Below are 24559 nucleotides of genomic sequence, written 5' to 3'. Positions count from 1 at the left end.
GGTCATCACCACTGGTCACCCAGCTAATCAGAGGTCGTCACCACTGGTCACCCAGCCAATCAGAGGTCGACACCACTGGTCACCCAGCTAATCAGAGGTCGTCACCACTGGTCACCCAGCTAATCAGAGGTCGACACCATTGGTCACCCAGCCAATCAGAGGTCGTCACCACTGGTCACCCAGCTAATCAGAGGTCGTCACCACTGGTCACCCAGCCAATCAGAGTTCGTCCCCCCTGGTCAGTCATACTCTTTGTGTCGGTGGTCATCCAAGTCCCTCCCTCTCTGTCCCTTATAGCCACAACAGCTGAGACCTGCCCTCCTGAACCCTCTTGGTTCGTTGTCCACGTTAGATCACTATAGAAGAAACTGACCAGACCCTTTTCACACTACCATGTTGACCCAAATCAACCTGTGTTCAGATGTATAAGAAACAGACCACTTAGATATCTAGAATGAAAACTATATCAGAATGGGAATTTTTAAGTTGCCAAGGCAATGACAAATGCAAGGAGCTCTAGTCTATTGCCTCCATATGCAGTGCGGCCCTTTATAGGCTCTGCAGTGCAGTTTTGAATATGGAAATGGTGTGTTGACTGAAATTGTAATAGGGTAATGTGGAACACATCAAAGGATTGGCTCAGTGGTTCTCAGTGGCTCAAGGCAAATACGGGTGAAGGAGTGGGTGTTTTTAATTCCAAGTTCCAACATGGTATTTTTTAAAACTTTTCATGAGACTAGAGTATCTAGCAGCGATATCAACTGTACTGCAGAACCTCTTGGACCATTGTTTCATTCTTTCACTTTGAAGGTTTAAAGCATCAGTTAAAACCACATTAAAAGCACCCAGATGGCACATAGTGGAAGATTTAAACATTTCATAAATCCCATCAACAACTGGGCTGTGAGTCAGAACACGAACTCACACCTTTTGGCTTGTTTCAACACTCAAGTTTCTCTGCAAACCTCCCGAACAAGTTGGGTCGCAGAAATCAATACGAGCCCCAGGGTTACAATTCTCACAGTGAAGGCTCATAGACTGTATACAATGAACAGGTGACAGGTAAACTATAGCTATGCACCCAAATGGCCCATGAGTCCTGGCCAAAAATAGTGCACTGTATAAGAGGGTACCATTTGAGACACATCCTGTCTGAACGGTACAAGCTGTGACACTGTCTTCCAACTGATGTCATAATAAACCTTTTGAAGGCCAGACGCTGTGTGTTATTACAGATTAGACTGGGTAGTACAGGAGGAGGGCTGTCTGTGTGTGTGTGTGTGTGTGTGTGTGTGTGTGTGTGTGTGTGTGTGTGTGTGTGTGTGTGTGTGTGTGTGTGCGTGCGTGCGTGCGTGCGTGCGTGCGTGCGTGCGTGCGTGCGTGCGTGCGTGCGTGCGTGCGTGCATGCGCTTGTGTGTGTGTTTGTGTGTGTAGCCAGTATGGGCATGATGGGGTCTGACAGGCCCGGAGATTGGAGGAGACCCTCTGCCAGTCAGCCTCCCAGCAGATTGCTTCTGACCAACCACACTCTAGAGGGGCTTGGTGTGTGTTTGTATGTGTGTTTGTGTGTCTTCCGAATATTGGAATGGTTCCAAGTTTAGGAAAAATAAATGGCTTTGAAATCTAATCTCAGGACTCCAAGTGATGTTCAATCCCAGGGATATTCAACTCTTACCCTACGAGATCCGGAGCCTGCTGGTTTTCTGTTCTACCTGATAATGTATTGCACCAGGTCTAAATCAGTCCCCGATTAGAGGGGAACAATGAAAACACGCAGTGGATCTGGCTAGTTGAGGGTTCTATCCTATTGTTAGAATACAAACGTCTACTGCATGGTTTCCAAACTCAGTCCAAATATAACTGAGCCTGTTGTTGTAACTGCCAATTATACTGTCATGCTGCAAAAACATATTATATGTGAAGTGTACTCTAGTATTATTTGGACTGGAATGCCTGTGGCGTGCACACACACACACACACACACACACACACACACACACACACACACACACACACACACACACACACACACACACACACACACACACACACACACACACACACACACACACACACACACACACACACACACACACACACACACACACACACACACACAGTACTACTATCTGGAGTCTGATGATACAAACTGTTCTCAAATCGTCACTACACTACAGGCCATATCAAATCACTATAGCCACTGGCAGGGCAGTGTGATTGGATGGCAGTGTGATTGGACGGCAGTGTGATTGGACGGCAGTGTGATTGGACGGCAGTGTGATTGGACGGCAGTGTGATTGGACGGCAGTGTGATTGGACGGCAGTGTGATTGGACAGTAGTGTGATTGGACGGCAGTGTGATTGGACGGCAGTGTGATTGGACGGCAGTGTGATTGGACGGCAGTGGGATTGGATGGCAGTGTGATTGGACGGCAGTGTGATTGGACATTTTGAACAGCTCAATAAGTGTCCGTCTCGCCTCAGGCCTTTGTGTAATAACAATCTGTCCTTTTTGGGCTTTTTGAACTGTGCTGCATACAATATGAATTAGGCAACATAATGGGGTGCAATCTGCACCCCATTGCGATTCAAATCAGGACTTTTTTTTGTGGAGTCCGTGTGTTGAAGTCTGAGTGTTGTACTGAAAGACATTCTTGCTCTGGCTGTTCCAAATGTCACCCTATTCCCTTTATAGTGCACTACCTACAGTATGGACCCTGGACAAAAGTAGTGCCCTATAAAGGGTGCCATTTGGACCGCATCCAGTGCTACCAAATGATATTTGGTGTTTTATATAACTTGCACTTTAGGTTGTACCGGAGCGACAAGTCTAGGTCCAAAAAGCCTCTAAATGGCTTCTATCACCAAGCCATAAGACTCCTGAACATCTAGCCAAATGGCTACCCAGACTATTCACATTGCCCCCCTCCCTCTCCACACCACTGACACTCTCTGTTGTCATCTATGCATAGTCACTTTAATAACTCTACCTACATGTACATACTACCTCAACTAACCGGTGCCGCCACACATTGACTCTGTACCGGCATCCCCCTGTATATATTGTTATTTTTTACTGCTGCTCTTTAATTACTTGTCACTTTGATCTCTTATTCTTATCTGTATTTATTTAAACGGCACTGTTGGTTAGGAGCTCGTAAGTAAACATTTCACTGTTGTAGTCGGCGCATGTGACTAATAGAATGTGATTTGATTTTAACAAAGGTTTCTGATCTGACAGTGACTCCAGGGCAAAACAGATCAAGAGGTACAAATCTGCAGTTCTGTCCTTGAGCAACGCAGTTAACCCCAAACAACAGCTGCTCCCCAGACATGGATGTTGATGAAGGCAGCCCTCCGCACCTCTCTGATTCAGATGGGTAGGGTTAAATGTGGAACACACATTTCAGTTGAATGCATTAACCTGTATAACTGACTGGACTTCCTCTTTTCCAAAAGGACATGGCTAGCCACTCAACCATTAAAGTATTAACAATTGCTGCCACTGTAATCTGTCCCCTATTTAAATGTGTTTTTTATTTATTTTTTCACCTTGTTAGGGAACCACTACCACATATCGCTTAAATTGGTACAGCACTCTCACTAACATGTGCAACAAGTATAGCCTCTTACAAGACATGTTGCAAAATATGTTAATGAATGAGAAACAACAATACCATGCACCCATTATTGTTCAAAATCTCTTTGGCACTCCAAAAATGTGGACTGGTACTTTATTAAGAAGGAAGGAAACATTACCGGTAGTAGTTACTGTAGAATTAGTACAGCACTTACGGGTGAAACAAATATAGCCTCTTACAAGGCACACAGTTATAATTCTACAGTTTATACAGTATCATGCTGTTGATTAATACAGTAAGTTGATCAAATTCTGATCAAAAACTGATCAAATTCCAAAAACAGATTAACAGTGTACGTTATGTGTATTTTGATATTTTTGTACCCCAGCGAACAATACCGTACCCTTAGAGTGTGGAGCAGAACCCAAACACACATTCTGTAGCACAACACAAATATAAAGATACACACTTTTCACTCTGGACTGTCTCCACTTCAGAGAATGCAAAGTGAGGACAAACACAAAACCATATACTCTCTTTTGTTGTCTGGCCCTTTGTGGTGGGATATATAATGGTCAAATCACTTTGTACCAGTTGATCTCTGTATAATTATACCTGCACCTGGAGGCACCAACTGCCTTTTATAGAACATATTTTTGGCACTCCAAAAATGTGGACTGGTACTTTATTGTTAGGATTATGGTTATGATATAGGGTGTGTTCGTAGATTCACTCTGGCTATCTACTCTGATTTCAGATCGCTCTCGTCTGAGTGTGCCAGACTGCATGCAGAATAACTGATGCATTTACGAACACTCAACACCTGCTGAATATGGCCCGTGTCAGTAAACATCTGCAAAAAAAGCATAATTAAATGATTGCCAGCAGCACAGTTACAGTCACCAACGCTCTGGATAACATGAAAACAGCCTAATCAGCTCTGCTAGGGCAAGTAAAATGGTCAGAGTGAGGTATTCTCTCATTTGTGTCTGGAATTAGCTAGCAAGCTATCCAACGTTAGCCAGTTAGCTTGGGTGCTTGACTTCCGACAGTGAGGTCAGAAATCTAGGATCAACCATACTCCTTGGCCAGAGCATCCAGTGTGGCTCTGAACACCCCGAGATCGAAACACTCTGAATTTACGAACTGACAATCTGACAACGCTCTGAATTTACAAACGGAAAATCTGACAACGCTCTGAATTTACGAACTGACAATCTGACAACGCTCTGAATTTACAAACGGAAAATCTGACAACGCTCTGAATTTACGAACTGACAATCTGACAACGCTCTGAATTTACAAACGGAAAATCTGACAACGCTCTGAATTTACGAACTGACAATCTGACAACGCTCTGAATTTACGAACTGACAATCTGACAACGCTCTGAATTTACGAACTGACAATCTGACAACGCTCTGAATTTACAAACGGCCAATCTGACAACGCTCTGAATTTACAAACGGCCAATCTGACAACGCTCTGAATTTACAAACGGCCAATCTGACAACGCTCTGAATTTACGAACTGACAATCTGACAACGCTCTGAATTTACGAACTGACAATCTGACAACGTTCTGAATTTACGAACTGACAATCTGACAACGCTCTGAATTTACGAACTGACAATCTTACAACGCTCTGAATTTATGAACTGACAATCTGACAACGCTCTGAATTTATGAACTGACAATCTGACAACGCTCTGAATTTATGAACTGACAATCTGACAACGCTCTGAATTTACGAACTGACAATCTGACAACGCTCTGAATTTACGAACGGACAATCTGACAACGCTCTGAATTTACTCTGAGTGCACTCTGGCAACGCTCTGAATTTACGAACTGACAATCTGACAACGCTCTGAATTTACGAACTGACAATCTGACAACGCTCTGAATTTACGAACTGACAATCTGACAACGCTCTGAATTTACGAACGGACAATCTGACAACTCTCTGAATTTACTCTGAGTGCACTCTGGCAACGCGCTGAATTTACGAACTGACAATCTGACAACGCTCTGAATTTACGAACTGACACTCTGACAACGCTCTGAATTTACTCTGACACTCCAGATTGTATTTACGAACACACCCATAGACACGGAGTTATGATGATATGACATCATACACATTTCATTAGTTTTAACCCTGTCAATGTCATCATAGAATTCTGTTCTTAAATGATGTTGCAAATTGGAATGGTAGAGTTATGTCCTTCATGGTGTTATCAGAATTGTACGGGAAAGTCTTCTCAATCCAAGAGTACAACCAATTGATTACAGCATTACCCCAAAAAATGGAGGCAGGTGGCAGCGGAGGGAGGTAGGGAACTGGTCTGTCTGCCCAATATAAAGGATCTAAACTGGAATAAAAATAGCATAAATAGGAAAGTATACCAGTTTCATATGAGGACCAGGATGTTGACAACTGTGCCATACAGATTGCAAAATAGTTGGGAAGAGATTTTTGATGTACCGATTATGTGCTACAGGGTGTATGAGTTGATATATAAAAAAAGTAAGATTCAAGACTTCGTGCTTTTCAGCTAAAATGATTATATAGAATTTTTGCCACCAACAAAATCTTGAATATTTGTGGCATAAAATCATCGAACCTCTGCAGATTTTGTTGTAAGGATACAGAATCAATAGAGCATTTATTTTGGTATTGCCCTCAGGTAGGCTGTTTCTGGTCTCAGGTTCAGGAATGGCTGAAAATGTATCTAAAATTGACCCTAGAAATAGTACTGTTAGGAGATCTGGAGAGACTGGGTCAGTAAATTACTAATATACTAATACTCTCAGTAAAAGTATTTATTTATCTTCAACACGCAATCTGTGGATTCTATTTGATTAGATAGATTGAAATTGTGCATTAAGCATCACAGCATAGTTGAAAGATATGTGTTGCGTAGAAATCTGAAGAGGGTGGCCAGCAGAGATAGATGGGATGGGCTGAGGGTGACCAGCAGAGACAGGTGGGATGGGCTGAGGGTGACCAGCAGAGATAGATGGGATGGGCTGAGGGTGGCCAGCAGAGATAGATGGGATGGGCTGAGGGTGACCAGCAGAGATAGGTGGGATGGTCTGAGGGTGGCCAGTAGAGATAGGTGGGATGGTCTGAGGGTGGCCAGCAGAGATAGATGGGATGGGCTGAGGGTGGCCAGTAGAGATAGGTGGGATGGGCTGAGGGTGGCCAGCAGAGATAGATGGGATGGGCTGAGGGTGGCCAGCAGAGATAGATGGGATGGGCTGCGGGTGACCAGCAGAGATAGATGGGATGGGCTGAGGGTGACCAGCAGAGATAGATGGGATGGGCTGAGGGTGACCAGCAGATGGGATGGGCTGAGGGTGGCCAGCAGAGATAGGTGGGATGGGCTGAGGGTGGCCAGCAAAGATAGATGGGATGGGCTGAGGATGGCCAGCAGAGATAGATGGGATGGGCTGAGGGTGGCCAGCAGAGATAGATGGGATGGGCTGAGGGTGACCAGCAGAGATAGATGGGATGGGCTGAGGGTGGCCAGCAGAGATAGGTGGGATGGGCTGAGGGTGACCAGCAGAGATAGATGGGATGGGCTGAGGGTGACCAGCAGAGATAGGTGGGATGGGCTGAGGGTGGCCAGCAGAGATAGATGGGATGGGCTGAGGGTGACCAGCAGAGATAGGTGGGATGGGCTGAGGGTGGCCAGCAGAGATAGATGGGATGGGCTGAGGGTGACCAGTAGAGATAGGTGAGATGGTCTGAGGGTGGCCAGCAGAGATAGATGGGATGGGCTGAGGGTGGCCAGCAGAGATAGGTGGGATGGGCTGAGGGTGACCAGCAGAGATAGATGGGATGGGCTGAGGGTGGCCAGCAGAGATAGGTGGGATGGGCTGAGGGTGGCCAACAGAGATAGATGGGATGGGCTGAGGGTGACCAGCAGAGATAGATGGGATGGACTGAGGGTGACCAGCAGAGATAGATGGGATGGGCTGAGGGTGACCAGCAGAGATATGTGGGATGGGCTGAGGGTGACCAGCAGAGATAGATGGGATGGGCTGAGGGTGACCAGCAGAGATAGATGGGATGGGCTGAGGGTGACCAGCAGAGATAGGTGGGATGGGCTGAGGGTGACCAGCAGAGATAGATGGGATGGGCTGAGGGTGACCAGCAGAGATAGATGGGATGGGCTGAGGGTGGCCAGCAGAGATAGATGGGATGGGCTGAGGGTGACCAGCAGAGATAGGTGGGATGGGCTGAGGTTGACCAGCAGAGATAGGTGGGATGGGCTGAGGGTGACCAGCAGAGATAGGTGGGATGGGCTGAGGGTGACCAGCAGAGATAGATGGGATGGGCTGAGGGAATGTGAGGGTTGGGATGTGGAATTGGAGACAAGTGGGAGTGGAGTTGCTGTGCTGGAGATAGAATGATGGTCAAAGATAAAAGTAAAAAATGTAGTCAAAAAAATAAATAATATAAAGTAAGTTTGAATGACATTGAGGGGGATGTATTTTTACAGCTAATGCTGGGTTTGCCTGAGGCTGATGACTTGCAGGTGTTTGTACACATGCATATACACACACTCTAATTCAAATACACGGACACACACACACACACACACACACACACACACACACACACACACACACACACACACACACACACACACACACACACACACACACACACACACACACACACACACACACACACACACACACACACACACACACACACACACACACACACACACACACACACACACACACACACACACACACACGTAATAGTGCCAGACATGCACTCAAACATATACAGTTGGCACTGTTGTGGTGATTTTAGTTGTCCTTGATGTCCTTTGTTTTTTTGTGTTTTTTTAAATTGCATTGTTTTTGCTGTTTTCTTCTGTCTTTTCTTTTTTCTCTTTAGTTCATTCTCTTGGTTGTTGGTGCACTGTTGGATTCTTGCGGATGGCGAATGGAATTCATTGTATTTTATTTTATTTTATTTGTTGTCTTCTTGGGGGGGGGGGCTGTGGGATTTTTACAAATAATCTTTGAAAGATAGGGTCCTGAAAAGGGGATGTTTCTTTTTTTGCTGAGTTTAGGTACTTTATCACATATATATCACAAAAATCTAGTCTTTTTGGTCTGAAATTCTCCATGTTGTACAGGACATCACAGCTATTATTATTCAAGCGGATCCATGTGATCTCCTTCTAGGTATTGTTCCTGTGGATACACTCCACTCCTTTCCACTTAAAGAGATAGATGATCTTTTAGCAGCAGCAAGGAAATGTGTAACTGTAACGGCGTTCTTCGTTTGTTTTCGTTTCTTTTCGACTCCATTCGCCTATAGTCCTCTTCGCACTGCTCCAGCGAATCCCAGGCGGGCTCCGGCAATCTCTCTGGGTCGGCTGCCCACCTGTCTAATTCTTCCCACGTCGTATACTCCATGCCTTTGCTGTCCATAACGTCCTCCCTTCGCTGCTGCCTGTTAACACGCTGCTCGGTCCGTGTGTGGTGGGTGATTCTGTAACGGCGTTCTTCGTTTGTAGAAAGAGAGTCGGACCGAAATGCAGCGTGGTGGTTACTCATGACTTTAATGGAAAAAGTGACACATGAAATAACTATACAAAATACAAAAACAACAAACGGAACGTGAAACCTAATTACAGCCTATCTGGTGAAACTACACAGAGACAGGAACAATCACCCACAAAATACACAGTGAAACCCAGGCTACCTAAATACGGTTCCCCATCAGAGACAACACAAATCACCTGACTCTGCTTGAGAACCGCCTCAGGCAGCCAAGCCTATACTAGACACACCCCTAATCAACCACAATCCCAATGCCTACAACAAAAGGCAATAAGACAATACAATAACCCCATGTCACACCCTGGCCTGAACAAATAATTAAAGAAAACACAAAATACTAAGACCAAGGCGTGACAGTAACAAAATGCTGGAAAAATGAACATGCACCCTCAAAAGATATGTGGTTAGGTCTATGTGGGGAACTTGCTGACATGGAGAGAATTACATCAATCTTGCAACATAGACAACATAGACAGCATAGACAGCATAGACAGCATAGACAGCATAGACAGCATAGACAGCATAGACAACATTGACAGCATAGACATCATAGACAGCATAGACAGCATAGACAGCATAGACAGCATAGACAGCATAGACAACATTGACAGCATAGACATCATAGACAGCATAGACAGCATAGACAGCATAGACAGCATAGACAGCATAGACAGCATAGACAACATAGACAGCATAGACAGCATAGACAGCATAGACAACATAGACAGCATAGACAGCATAGACAGCATAGACAGCATAGACAGCATAGACAGCATAGACAGCATAGGTATGAAGGTGTCTAGTCAGAGTTTCTGACATATTGTATGGTCTTATTCTGTCATTTCTGGCCTTCTTGTTTGTTTTTGTTGTTTTTGTGTGGCTTAATCCAAATTCTATACTTATTTGGCTTTGCACAGCCAAAATGTACCCTTAACATGTGAATGTAATTACACTGCTTAGTAAAGACAGCAAAGATACGTTGTGTACGTATGGTACATGTTCTTTATCTGCGCTTTAATAAAAATGCATGGGAAAAAAGGAGGCCTGTGTCTTGTGACCATAGTGTACGTGTAGGTATGTACAGCAGGACCAAATCGGAGCGATAAGTAGGAGCATGTCTTACTACTACTTTGTAGCTTAGCAGTAAAACCTTGAAACCAGCCCTTGCCTTAACAGGAAGCCATTGTAGGGAGGCTAGCACTGGAGTATTAGGATCTAATTTGGGGGTTATTGTCAAGATTCTAGCAGCCGTATTTAACACGATTGTACAACCATCAAGCTTAATTGTCAGATCAAACAGCAGATCTCTTTGTTTCTTGGGACCTAGAACTAGCATCTCTGTTTTGTCTGAGTTTAAAAGTAAAAACGTTTGCCACCATTCAGGGTAGGCAATTTTGGGGCTTCACCATGTTCTATCAAAATGTACAGCTGTTTGTTATCCGCATAGCAGTCAAGAGCTTGTCCGTGTAGACCAAATAGGGTTTCCAATCCCTCCAAAAGTATGTGGTGATGGTGTCAAAGGCGACACTAAGGTTTAGGAGCACAAGGACAGATGCAGAGCCTTGGTCTGACGTCATTAAAAGGTAATTTACCACCTTCACAATTGCAGTCTCAGTGCTATGATGGGGTCTAAAACCAGACTGGAGCGTTTTGTATAGATTATTTGTCTTCAGGAAGGCAGTGAGTTGCTGCGCAACAGCTTTTTCTAAAAGTTTTGAGAGAAATGGGAGATTCGATATAAATTCTGAGTCAAGGTTTGGCTTTTCAGGAGAGGCTTTATTACTGACACTTGGTGAGATTGGTACACATCCAGAGGATAGGGAGACGATTATTATGTTCAACATAGGAAGACCAAGCACAGGAAATAGCTCTTTCTAGTAGTCAGCTGGACGGCTTAGAGGCCATGACTATTTTAGTGTAAAAGGATTTTACACTAAAATAGTGTAAAAGGAGAGATAAAGGATTCAGAAGAACTGCCAGTTCTGTGCAGACTCAGGACAGCTGAGTTTTGGAGAAATACGCAGATTAAAAGATGAATCCATCATTTTCTTTCTAATGATCATTATCTTTTCGTCGAAGAAGTTCAACATATCACTGCTGAAGTGAAGGCCAACCTCTCTTGGGGAATGCTGCTTTTTAGTTAGCTTTGTGACAGAATAAAAATAACAAAACAAATGTTGATTCAAAATATTAATTGTGCTTGTTAACTCAGCATCTGTTCCTAGATTAAATCTACGTTTCAGTTCTTGCCGAGTTATTACAGAGTTATTACAGAGATTTTTGATGTAATAACTCTGTAATAACTGAAACGTAGATTTACTCTAGGAACAGATGCTATATTTCCCATTGCTGCAAGTCAATTCTGTTTCTGCCTGCGAGGCAGTGTCTTCTGATCTAGTGAGCTGGTGTTGGTTTTCCACTGGTACAGAAGCTAATGTCATGGTTAGCGCACATGTGTGTGTGTCTGTCTGTGTGTGCGTGCGTGTACGTGTGCTTGTCTGTGTTTGTCTGTGTGAGTGTTTGTATGCATCAGAAGGCTCAGGGACAACGACACCTCATAAATCCTCATATAAGGTACCTAACAATCAGATCTAATCAACATAGATTATGATCAAATGCATCAAAGAACCCACTGGAGGGGAATCAATCCTCCTTATAGACTTTCCCAACAGAAATGACCAATTTCATTTTGATAAACATCAATATCCACATCCGTTCATTCGCAGTAAAATACTTTATATCTCTGATAGCAAGTACTTTATTTTTTATAAGTAACACCAGTGATTGGCCGCATCTCAAATGACACCCTATATAGTGCACTATGTTTGAGCAGGGTCAATAAGGTTCTGGTCAAAAGTAGTGCACTACATAGGGAATGTGGTGCCATTTAGGATGCAGATGTTGCTTTCCCGATGGGCTGGAAGCAATTTAATCAGTGTCTTAATTGATTCAGATGAGATTCAGTTGAAGGGGTTTCTATTGTAATTAGAAGTAGTAGAGTAGACACATCACCATCCGGATGAGAGGAGGTGCAGGCAGAGCCCTCGGGGCCCTAAATCATCCTTCTCCAAAATGGTGGAACGGAGCTGAGGGAGCCAGTGACTCATCTTAAACCTTTATGGCTGGTAGGGAGAGGAAAACTGTCCGACACACCTGCTGGCCCAGTGGCCCTGTGGAATATGATAGACTCCCCCTGACATTATTAAAAAACAGAGTGTTTTAAAGGAGTTTTTATGGCCTCCCTCCCGACCGCGCCGCTTCTCTAGTCCTTTGCTTTAGTTTTAGTGAAAGGACACATTTTGAATGAGGCTGTTGAGTTTGGAAGGTCTGAGAGACTAAGAGGAGCAGGGGGTATCAAACAGTCCCCTCCCCCCCAATCTCCACCAATCCCCACACAGCAGAGAAGAGAATATGATCAAGTGAAAAATACAAGATATAAAGTCTCTCTCCTCATAGACTTTTATTCTGTCTCCAGGGCCCTTGGCAAGCTACGCAACTATTTACATTTCACAGCTTTTATCAGACTTCAACCTCTCTCACCTTGTTTACTGACACTCAGTATGTGGGTATCATTAAGTGGGTAAGGAAAACATATTTAGCATTTTTACCTAGAAGACGTATCCCCTCCCTCTAGATGTTTTTTCTATGAGGGTAATAGTCTACCCTTACAATTTTCATGGCCTATGTTACATCATCAATATTCGAGCTCTCTCTCTCTCTTCAGGAGGGTTTCTCTGATGATACACACTGTGGGCTCAGCGTCAATATTCTACTCTACCTGCCCACATCTACTAAAAAACTGGCTCATTATATTACCTGTTACCAGGGCTACAGGATACATCCAGGGAGTGGGGTAGGGAGGGAGGGAGGGAGGGAGTGAATGAGGGAGTGAGTGAGCTTAGAGAGACCATATTAAATCAGAGCAACCTCAATGACTGGACCTCCTGCCTCCTGTGTGTGTGTGTGTGTGTGTGTGTGTGTGTGTGTGTGTGTGTGTGTGTGTGTGTGTGTGTGTGTGTGTGTGTGTGTGTGTGTGTGTGTGTGTGTGTGTGTGTGTGTGTGTGTGTGTGTGTGTGTGTGTGTGTGTGTGTGTGTGTGTGTGTGTGTGTGTGTGTGTGTGTTGTGTGTGTGTGCTAGGGTCCATGCGTGATAATCAGAAGGCTATTGACAGGGGATGTGCTTGGGCATTCGCTAGTCAAAGCCCTGGCTTAGAGTTCCACTCTAAGCTATGAGAACACTGTCCACAGTCCCTGGATAATTAACCGCCTGACTTGTTCTCCCAGCCAGGCACTCTGATGTGCTGTAACACACCCTGTGAGTGTGTGTGTGTGTGTGTGAGTGTGTGACAGACAGCTGACTGAACTGAAATGGTTTCATATTGGTTTTATCTTGGCAAACTGCTTTCAAGAAGGAGGATGTCATAGAGGGTATGTCCTAGTGGGCCTCTGAGGGTCCTCTGTAATGGAGTCGTGGTGGACACAGGCATGCACACGTGTGTGTGTGATCTGATGTGTGTATGTGGACTAATGAATCTGTCAACCCAAAGTGACAGTGGATCCTAGCCCCCCCCACACACACACACACACACACACACACACACACACACACACACACACACACACACACACACACACACACACACACACACACACACACACACACACACACACACACACACACACACACACACACACACACACACACACACACACACACACACACTGCCAGTCTAATTAACAACTTGTTAATTAGACCGTCTATAAACACACACCTCTACCTGCTGTTAGTGTTTACTCATGGGTTTTTCATCTACATATGGTATTACGTCACTCAATGGTGACATTGTAAGAAGTGGTGAGGGTGGGTGATGATGGACTACAGGCATCAGCCAGGCTGTACTCCCTCGTATATAACGTCTGCAAGAAATTACTTTAACTACAGAGGAGGAGGTGTATGGTGCTGTTTAAGGCGTTCTAACAGAGTTTAGTGTTATGTGGAGTGGAGCAGGTGAACTCGAGCAGACTCAGATGAGGAGACTGGGATAAGGTAACCAAGGTATTTATTGAAAACAGGGGGAAGATGGGGTGCAGGCCAGGGAAAGCTTGGGCGGGTTGCAGGGAGCCAGGTGCTGAGGCTGAGGCTGGAGCGAGGGGAGGTGCAGGCCAGGGAAAGCTCAGGCGGGTTGCAGGGAGCCAGGTGCTGAGGCTGAGGCTGGAGCGAGGGGAGTTGGAGCTGGGTAAGCAGGTCCGGAGAGGAAGCCAAGGAAGCAGTAGAGTGGGGGTCCAGGACAGGGTAGCAGGACTGATGAGAAGTGGGACTGGAGAGAGGGACCAGAGTCAGAGCGGACAGAACTGTAGCGCAGAGGGAAACAGCGTCAGGCGAGGGGAAACAGGCACAACATGAAGACAGGATCTTTGCAGGAACAAACGCATACTAAAACCGCATACTGACTGAGCAGAGGTTACGATCTGGCGCCGCCCTTTGAGACTCCCAATCACAGCTAGCTGTAATGCGGCCTGGATTCAAACCAGGGACTGCAGTGACACCTCTTGCACTGAGATGCAGTGCCTTGGAGGTTGGAGGGGCGCCATGTGTGACTGACGTGCTTTCCGTTTGCTCCTGCAGTATTCTTAAAGTTTATGTGAATTTTGCAGCCGAACCATATTTATTTTCAAATATTAGTTTGGTGATCCCTTTCCATTAAAACCAAGACTAATTTGCTTTCAAATGTCAGCATGTCGATGAAACATAAGGCCAAAAACATGACTTTAAGAAAACCCAGCCTACAAGACTCTTATCGCCGCCCTCTCCTGAGTCTGAGGGCCTGGGGACTCACACTTTACCCGTGAATACGGCTTAGCCTAGCGGCGCTGAAATGAACATTCTCGTGGCCATCAAATTACTACGCTCTGAGATAGTTGAAATGAAAACGGAGGTAGTTGCTACGATTGTGGCCTGAATACAGGAGGTTTCTGATACTTTAAAAGCAGATCTAACCATTCTGCGGAACGAGACGGTGCCAGCAATCACATCACTCAACACTACAATGATTGTAGCACTGGAGACCTCCGCTACCAATGATTCCAACTTAACTACCTCCCTGGAGGCTGACGTGAAACGCCTGGCTGCGGATCTGAAAAAGGTGCAGGAGAGCTGTGTGAGTTTAGAATGATTCTCTCGCTGCAATGACCTGAGACTGGTATCGGTCCCAGAGTCAGAGGAAATGCCTCGCACCACGGATTTAGTTTTTGGGCTGCTGAAGGATGTTTTTGCCTTGGATGAGAGGCCCTGATTGATCGTGCCTACCGGTTGCTGCACCCAAAGCCCCGGGATGGTGAGAGGCCCTGTGACATCATTCTTTGAGTGTTCTTTTTCCATGAGAAGATGGAGATTCTCCAACGAGCCCGCAATACCACACTGAGCTTTCAAGGACAGAGCTTCTCCATCTACTAGGACTACTCCCCCACTGCTTCCAGGCAGTGCACTGCTTTCGGGCCAAACGACTACTACGGGACTATCCAGGTGTAAAGTATGGACTGAGATTCCCGGCCTGTATATAGCTGTCTCATGATGGTAAAGACTACACATTTGATTCTCCGTATGAGGCTATGGCTCATTCAACGTCACATCAAGAAGTCTGTATAGTTGGTAAACCCATTCAGGGTTATTTGATGTGATCTAATGTTTTGATCATCTTGCGTGCGTGCCTTACAAGCATTCAGTCATTTTAATTTCATTGTATTAAGGTTTTCCTTAACTCCTTTGTTTCCAGGCTGTCTTGTTCACCTATTTAGTTTGTTTACATAGTGTCTCAGTGACTCAAAATATTTTGCTGCGTCTGTTTGTACTGACCCAGTAAACAGTAAATGTTCCGAGGCTACACATTTTGGGGGGTCTTCACTTAAATTTGAAAGGTTTTGAAGGTCATTTATGACCAGCAAATGTTCAACGTTGCACACACATAGTTTTTGGTCTTGGCTGTAAGTTGTTTTATTATCAAACTAGACAGTTATTATTATTTTTAATTTTTTGATCATCTTAATATTATTTGCTTATTTCAAATTAGGTTTTTGGTTGAGAGCCTTTATACATTTGATTTATTTTCTCTCTCAATGCCTGTTATAAGACTGGGGAAAAAATGATATACATCTACAAGTGATGCTTTTGTAATTTTGTTTGCACAAGGGATTCACTTTTATTTATCTCTCTTTTTGCTGCTTGATCCACTAACACAAAACGTGACTTTAAAGAGAGGGATTGTGGGTTTGGGTTTAACATCGCACTCTCACAGACATACTGTGTGAAGAGAACATGTTCTATTTAGGCTTGTACCTCGTTTGGGGAGGTATTACCTGGGATGTGGGGAGGTAGTTGGGGGGGAAGAAGGAGGTTGAATTGTTCAGTTCTAATGTTGTCATTCTGTCTTTTTTTCTGTACTTTTGCCAAGTATCTTGCACCGTACATTATTACTCTGAGACAAGTTATTCTGGGTTTTGGGGTATTCATTGCTTTTCCACTCTATGCTCTAATGACAGGGTTGAATAACGGGAGTGCTCAGGGTGGCCGAAATAATACAATTAAGTACATTTCGTGGAACATCAAAGGGGTTAACAACCCTGTGAAGCGTAAGAGGGTGCTGACACTTAATGGGTTTGAAAGAGACTCACTTGAGGACTGGTGAGCATTTTAGGATGAGTAGGGACTGGGTTGGTCAAGTGTTCCACTCTAACTTTCATAGTAAATCAAGAGGTGCTGCCATTTTGGTTGATAAATCTACTCCCTTTGTAGCTTCTGAGGTTATTGCTGATCTTAAGGGACGATACGTCATAGTAACCGGTAAACTGTTTTCTACCCCTCTTGTTTTGGCCAGTGTTTATGCTCCCAATTGGGATGACACAAGCTTCATTTCTTCCTTTTTATCTGCTATTCCCAATTTAGATTCCCATTTGTTGATTTTAGGGGGGCATTTTAACTGTACAATGTCCCCAGTTCTTGACAAGTCCTCACAAAGAACTACAGGCCCATCTAAATGTGCCCTACTTATTCAATCTTTTCTTCAGAAATATGCTGTGTGTGAGGCCTGGCATTTCCTACACCCTACAGATAGACAGTATTCCTTTTATTCACATGTTCATCAAACATATTCCCGCATTGATTACCTCTTTTTGGACATAAAACTTCTGCCTGACCTTCGACGGTGTACTTACGAGAGTATTGTTATCTCTGACCATTCACCATTAGTGCTTGAGCTAGAGTTTCCCCAGCGACCTCCTATGTGTTATCAATGGCGTCTTAACCCCATTTTACTCTCAGATAAGGAGTTTGTCAATTTCATCTCTTCTGAAATCACCTTATTCCTAGAAACGAATTCAACACCAGGTATGTCCTGCTCTACCATATGGGAGTCTCTCAAAGAATACTTATATGGCCAAATTATTTCTTATACAGCCAACCAAATCAAAGCTCGCTCTCAGCGACTTCGGGACCTGAGTGAAGCCATAGCCACATTGGATGAGAAGTATGTATATTACGGATCCTTCCTCTGATCTACATAAAGAGTGCCAACTACTCCAATCTGAATTGGATGAGCTTTCTACCAGGCAAGCTGAACAGTTACTCTTGTGAGCTTGATACAGACTGTAGGGACAAGGCCAGTAAACTCCTTGCACATCAGATCCGTAAATCTGAGGCCTCACATTTAATCCCACAAATAAAGACCCTCTGGTGCCACCACAGTTATACATAAAGAGATCAATGATCAATTCAAACAGTTTTACTCTGTGCTATACACCTCTGAATCTCCTCAAGACCCTTTGCTGATTGATTCATTCTTTAATGGTTTGAATATGCCTTCAATTCATACAGACTCCCATGACTGTTTAGAAGAAGATTTTACACTGCAATAGCAGTGTCCACAATTATTTTTATTTTATTTATTTATTTATTTTTTTCACCTTTATTTAACCAGGTAGGCAAGTTGAGAACAAGTTCTCATTTACAATTGTGACCTGGCCAAGATAAAGCAAAGCAGTTCGACACATACAACGACACAGAGTTGCGCATGGAGTAAAACAAACATACAGTCAATAATACAATATAAACAAGTCTATATACGATGTGAACAAATGAGGTGAGATAAGGGAGGTAAAGGCAAAAAAAGGCCATGGTGGCAAAGTAAATACAATATAGCAAGTAAAACACTGGAATGGTAGATTTGCAATGGAAGAATGTGCAAAGTAGAAATAAAAATAATGGGGTGCAAAGGAGCAAAATAAATAAATAAATTAAATACAGTAGGGGAAGGGGTAGTTGTTTGGGCTAAATTATAGGTGGGCTATGTACAGGTGCAGTAATCTGTGAGCTGCTCTGACAGCTGGTGCTTAAAGCTAGTGAGGGAGATAAGTGTTTCCAGTTTCAGAGATTTTTGTAGTTCGTTCCAGTCATTGGCAGCAGAGAACTGGAAGGAGAGGCGGCCAAAGAAAGAATTGGTTTTGGGGGTGACTAGAGAGATATACCTGTTGGAGCGTGTGCTACAGGTGGGAGATGCTATGGTGACCAGCGAGCTGTGATAAGGGGGGACTTTACCTAGCAGGGTGTTGTAGATGACATGGAGCCAGTGGGTTTGGCGACGAGTATGAAGCGAGGGCCAGCCAACGAGAGCGTACAGGTCGCAATGGTGGATAGAATATGGGGCTTTGGTGACAAAACGGATTGCACTGTGATAGACTGCATCCAATTTGTTGAGTAGGGTATTGGAGGCTATTTTGTAAATTACATCGCCAAAGTCGAGGATTGGTAGGATGGTCAGTTTTACAAGGGTATGTTTGGCAGCATGAGTGAAGGATGCTTTGTTGCGAAATAGGAAGCCAATTCTAGATTTAACTTTGAACTCTAGCAGACAGTTTGAAACAATATTTTACTTTTTGGAATTCACTACCTCTTTCTCTTATTGGAAGGATTGATGTAATTAAAATGAATATGTTGCCCAAATTTGTATATTTATTTCAACGTTTACCCATTTTTATTCCAACATCTTTTTTTAATTCACTGGATCAAACATTCATGAATTTTATTTGGGATGGCAAGGTACCACGGATTGGTAGAAAACATTTACAGAAGCCTAAGGCATTGGGTGGTTTAGCTCTACCAAATTTTCATTTACTATTGGGCTGCAAATTTCAGAGCCCTTCTGTACTGGCTGCAGACTGATCCTACTGGTCCTAGACCACTCTGGGTCCAGATGGAGTCGGAATCGTGTAAACCTGCTGCACTTTCGTCTGTGTTGTGCTCGTCTCTCCCAGTGTCCCTAGGCAAAAAAAGTGTGTCTCTTAAAATTTGGAATCAGTTCCATTTAGCCTTTAGCCTCCGAGGCTTTTTTCTATCAGGCCCAATCAATCAGAACATTTTTTTCCGCCATCTTTAGATGATGAGGCTTTTGCCATCTGGCACTCACTAGGCTTCTCCTCACTTGCCCAATTATTCTTTGATGATCCATTTGCCACTTTTGCTCAGCTACAGGAAAAGTTCAACCTCCCCGATTCCCACTTTTTCCGCTATCTCCAGACTAGGAACTTTGTCAGAACTACCACACCTGGAATTCCCCATAGGCCTGCGAATACAGCTATAGAGAGCATCTTTGAGCTGAACAAGCTTCCTAGGGGTGCAATTTCAGATGTATATGCAATCTTTAATGACTTACAGAACCCTTCTTTGGTGCCTTTAAAGACTCGGTTGGAAAAGGATTTGGGGAACTTGGGGAAGACACCTGGGAATCTGTGCTGCACAGGGTGCACTCGTCCTCTTTTAGCACTAGACACAGCCTCATTCAATTCAAGGTGGTTCACTGTATCCGCTAGTCCGGGGCCAAACTTGGAAGAATATTCTCTGATTTTGATCCTACCTGTGTCCGATGTTAAACGGAACCAGCCACACTGTTGCATATGTTTTGGGGCTGTCATAAACTGTAAGGTTTCTGGGAATTAATATTTAAATGTTTCTCTGATATATATGACACAGTTATAGATCCGTCTCCCCTTACAGCCCTTTTTGGAGTACTGCACATGGGTACCCCCCTATCAAGAATCCAGTCTGACACTGTTGCTTGTACAACTCTTTTAGCTAGACGGCTAATACTACAGAACTGGAAGTTGGCAGCTCCCCCATCCTATAAATATTGGGTGAGACATGTGCTCTCTGAAACTAGACATGTTTTAATTCAATTCACGTGGCAACCCCAAACTGTTTAATGAGGCTTGGGCTCCATTCCGGTCTTACTTTAAACAGTCCATCTCTGATGGCATTCATATTAAAACAAAGATAAGTCTGTGTTTGACTCCCCTGTGACTTAAGGGTTGGATGAGCATTTATTTGTGTATTTTTTTGGGGAGGGGCATTAAGGTTGATGGTGTGCTTATTGATTGTGACCTGCGGGTGCCTTGCTTATCTTGCCCGGTCAGAGACTAAAATGTGAGCTTGTTTTGCCCTGTTTTGTGTGTGTTTTTTTTGGTGTTTTTTTAAAACTATTATATATATATTTTTTAAAGCATTGTAAACTTTCGTTTTGGTCCAGTGGATGTTCAGTCTGTGGCCATGACTGTCTGTGAGTGTTTGCATTTCTCCACCTGTCCCTTGTCTGTTTACAGGAACAATGGTGAGGTTTCTGCTCTGTCCCTGTACTACCTATGGCCCTTTAACCTTTGTAGCCTTCTGCCCGGTGTGTTTAACTTGTATAAAGTACGGTATCTTTAAAGCACATTTTTAAAAACATTTTATTTGTATTTTCTTCTAGTTGAGTCTATTATTTAGGGGTGGCAGCGTAGCCTAGTGGTTAGAGTGTTGGACTGGTAACCGAAAGGTTGCAAGTTTAAATCAACAAGCTGACAATGTACATAACTGTCATTCTGAACAGGCAGTTAACCCACTGTTCCTATACTGTCATTGAAAATAAGAATTTGTTCTTAACTGACTTGTCTAGTTAAATAAGGATTTTAAAAATGTATGTTGGCTTGTGTGTAAAACTGAATAACCAGAGTTTTCAAAAGAGATGCAGTGCCTTGAAATCTTTCAAATACTTCCAGCATTTGCTTTAGCCTGCCTGGAGTTCCAAGATGGGCGGGGTTTTCCATTTTCTGACTATTCTATTGGATTCACTGCTATAGGTAAGCTCAATCAAGCCCAGCTGAAGTTTTTGAAATGATTTCAAATCGTACTTGAACCCAGGTCTGTGCCATACTACCAAGGCTGCTTCAGAACTGTGAGAGGTGAGATGACTATCAGCTATTCATGTGCGTCATCTGCTCAAAACCATTTTTACAAAAAACATTCTCTGTAGAGAGTAGCTGTGGAGTGCATTTTTCTTGTGTTAAGTACATTTCTTTGAGCCATAGATTTTAAACACACAGGGTTTTGGTACGTTGCACCCCATTGAACAATCCACCATCCTCTTATTCAATTTTCCAACATTAATCAGCCGTTAAATTAACTTCTGAGGTTTAATTGCGTACTTTGAATGATTATGGTGAGGTCAGGGGTACATCACAGACTTGGCTGCTCGTAGTCTCTCTCTCTCTCTCTCTCTCTCTCTCTCTCTCTCTCTCTCTCTCTCTCTCTCTCTCTCTCTCTCTCTCTCTCTCTCTCTCTCTCTCTCTCTCTCTCTCTCTCTCTCTCTCTCTCTCTCTCTCTCTCTCTCTCTCTCTCTCTCTCTCTCTCTCTCTCTCTCTCTCTCTCTCTCTCTCACTCTCTCTCTCTCTCTCCCTCTCTCTCTCTCTCTCTCTCTCTCATATTTTCTACGCTTTATTCAGACAGTTGTGAAATCAGAGGGGAGCTAAACAAGTGGGAGACTCAGGGTGGACAAGGGAGAGAAACAGGGGCACAAGGGAGAGAAACAGGGGCACAAAGGAGAGAAACAGGGGCACAAGGGAGAGAAACAGGGGCACAAGGGAGAGAAACAGGGGCACAAGGGAGAGAAACAGGGGCACAAGGGAGAGAAACCGGTTGGAAAAGGGAGAGAAACCGGGGCACAAGGGAGAGAAACAGGGGCACAAGGGAGAGAAACAGGGGCACAAGGGAGAGAAACAGGGGCACAAGGGAGAGAAACAGGGGCACAAGGGAGAGAAACAGGGGCACAAGGGAGAGAAACAGGTGCACAAGGGAGAGAAACAGGGGCACAAGGGAGAGAAACAGAGGCACAAGGGAGAGAAACAGGGGCACAAGGGAGAGAAACAGGGGGACAAGGGGATCAAACCCCAGTCTCCAGGTTGTACATATATGTCAAGAACCATAAATATTACCACACAACCACAGGCTCTGCATGACATGTCTCCTCTTTTTTCTAACTTCCTCTCTTTCTTCCCTTCTTCTTTTCTCACAGTTGTATTCCAGAGGCCCACCTTGGCAGCTAGAGGAGAGGCTCCGCCCCATCACCGCGATGGCAGCGTTGCCGCGGTACGCCTCCCCCATGTCTGTGCCTGGCATGTTGCTCCTCCCCCTGCTCCTGCTGCCCCTCCCCATCGCGCTGTCCCAGAAACCCCTGCTCCTCTCCCCGACCGACCCCACGCCCGCCTCCCGGGACCTTTCCCGGCCGGAGTGCACCCGGAGAGAGCACCCTGTGGTCACCTTCCAAGGTAAGTCGTACTGGACACAATACTCATTACAGGACACGCATTTCTGGACATCCATACTGAAGGTCTCTTCTCTCACTACTGAATACAAACTGGAATATTTAAGCAATAAGGCCCGAGGGGGTGTGGTATTTGGCCAATATACCATGGCTAAGGACTGTTCTTATGCACAATGCAATGAGGAGTGCTTGCATACATCCCTTAGCCGTGGTATATTGGTCATATACCACATACACCCCCCAAGGTGCCTTATTGATATTATAAACGGGTTACAAACGTAATTAGAGCAGTAAAAATAAATGTTTTGTCATACCCGTTGTATACATTCCAATATACCACGACTGTCAGCCAATCAGCATTCAGGGCTCAAACCACCCAGTACTTAGACCACTTTTGTTTACTACTAGTCTTTGACATCTGTCACAGATCCTTCATGGCTTCTATAACCATAAGGACTTGGGTTGATCTCACCTTTACATTCCAAGTGTTTTAAATGTCTGAGGGGGTGTTGGCAAAATGTGTTAGAAATGATTATTAGAATTATATACTAGATAATGGTTTCTCTAGGCTCTTCTTCTTGAACAAAAGTTTGGTTGAAATTGTGTGACCTAAGAATTTTTTGCCAAAGGGAAGAGTGTGAAACTGTACACCCATTATGATTCAATTATTGCAGACTCCAAGACTAACAGGTTAGAGTGAGGAGCGCCCCGTTGTACAGACAGGTTTTAAATCTCTCATATGACACTATACAGAGAGACAGAGAGATGCTTTATGTTGATGCCAGCCCCATTTGACAGAAACATCAGTCTTACCGGGAGATAAACACTTTTCATTTCCATCTGTCTGTCTGCCAACTTCAATAATTCCAAACGTTGCATGGTTCACACACACCCATGCACGTACACACACATCTGAACAGAGAGAACCTTGCGTACAGTGATACCCTCCTATCTGCTCTGTTTATCTATGCAGTGGGGCATGAAACAAGGTGTTCTCCATAGTGAGAAATGTAAAAGATAATTTTGTTTAGACCAGAGAGAGAGAGAGAGAGAGAGAGAGGAAGAGAGAGTGAGAGAGAGAGAGAGAGAGAGAGAGAGAGAGAGAGAGAGAGAGAGAGAGAGAGAGAGAGAGAGAGAGAGAGAGAGAGAGAGAGAGAGAGAGAGAGAGAGAGAGAGAGAGAGAGAGGTCATAGATATACTGGACATGCAGAGTGAAGGAGGGAGGATGAACACTGAAATTGCTGTATTTATTTTATTTATTTTTTGTTAGCCTTTCCAAGGGCCTTGACTAGATAGATTGGTGAAGAAATTCTGCTCAGTTTGGGGAAATAAAGAAAGAAAATAAAGTGAAGTGATAGCTAGAGGGTTTCCTTATTATCGGAGATATGCCCAAACCTCTTAAAACAATGGGTAATATGAACATTTCCTGGGGCCCCGTCTGCTTTTTATTGCAGGGCACCATTCTGATGGTGTTTCTTTAGGGGCCAGTTTATCAACGTTATCATGAGGTCCTCCAGGGTCCAGGAAGAGGGCTGGAAGTCAAGGAGGATGCTTTTTGCATTACAAAAAAACAAAGCCTATACGATTCAGTCATTGATTTGAAATGATAAAATGTTCCATTTACATCAAATTAGAAAAGTAGAAAAACAACAGAGGATATAGTTGAAACTATTAAATATCAACATTTCAGCACAAGGACATTCTCAAGACTTTCTCAATATCTGTGATGTTAAAACACTGGGGAAAAACTGATTGAATCAATGCT

General features: G+C 44.0%; 1 protein-coding gene across 1 annotated transcript in view; it reads left to right on the top strand.

Moving 5' to 3' along the window:
- The window catches only part of LOC124047850 (semaphorin-5B-like), a 323136-nt gene that overhangs the window by 80657 nt on the left and 217920 nt on the right, over positions 1-24559 (top strand). The window contains 1 exon segment of the mRNA XM_046368176.1: positions 22546-22798. Coding sequence (XP_046224132.1) covers positions 22603-22798 — 196 coding nt within the window. The 5' untranslated portion in view covers positions 22546-22602.

The sequence above is a fragment of the Oncorhynchus gorbuscha genome, linkage group LG01, assembly GCF_021184085.1.
Source record: "Oncorhynchus gorbuscha isolate QuinsamMale2020 ecotype Even-year linkage group LG01, OgorEven_v1.0, whole genome shotgun sequence".
Lineage (NCBI taxonomy): Eukaryota > Metazoa > Chordata > Actinopteri > Salmoniformes > Salmonidae > Oncorhynchus > Oncorhynchus gorbuscha.
This window is presented reverse-complemented; position numbering and strand designations above follow the sequence as displayed.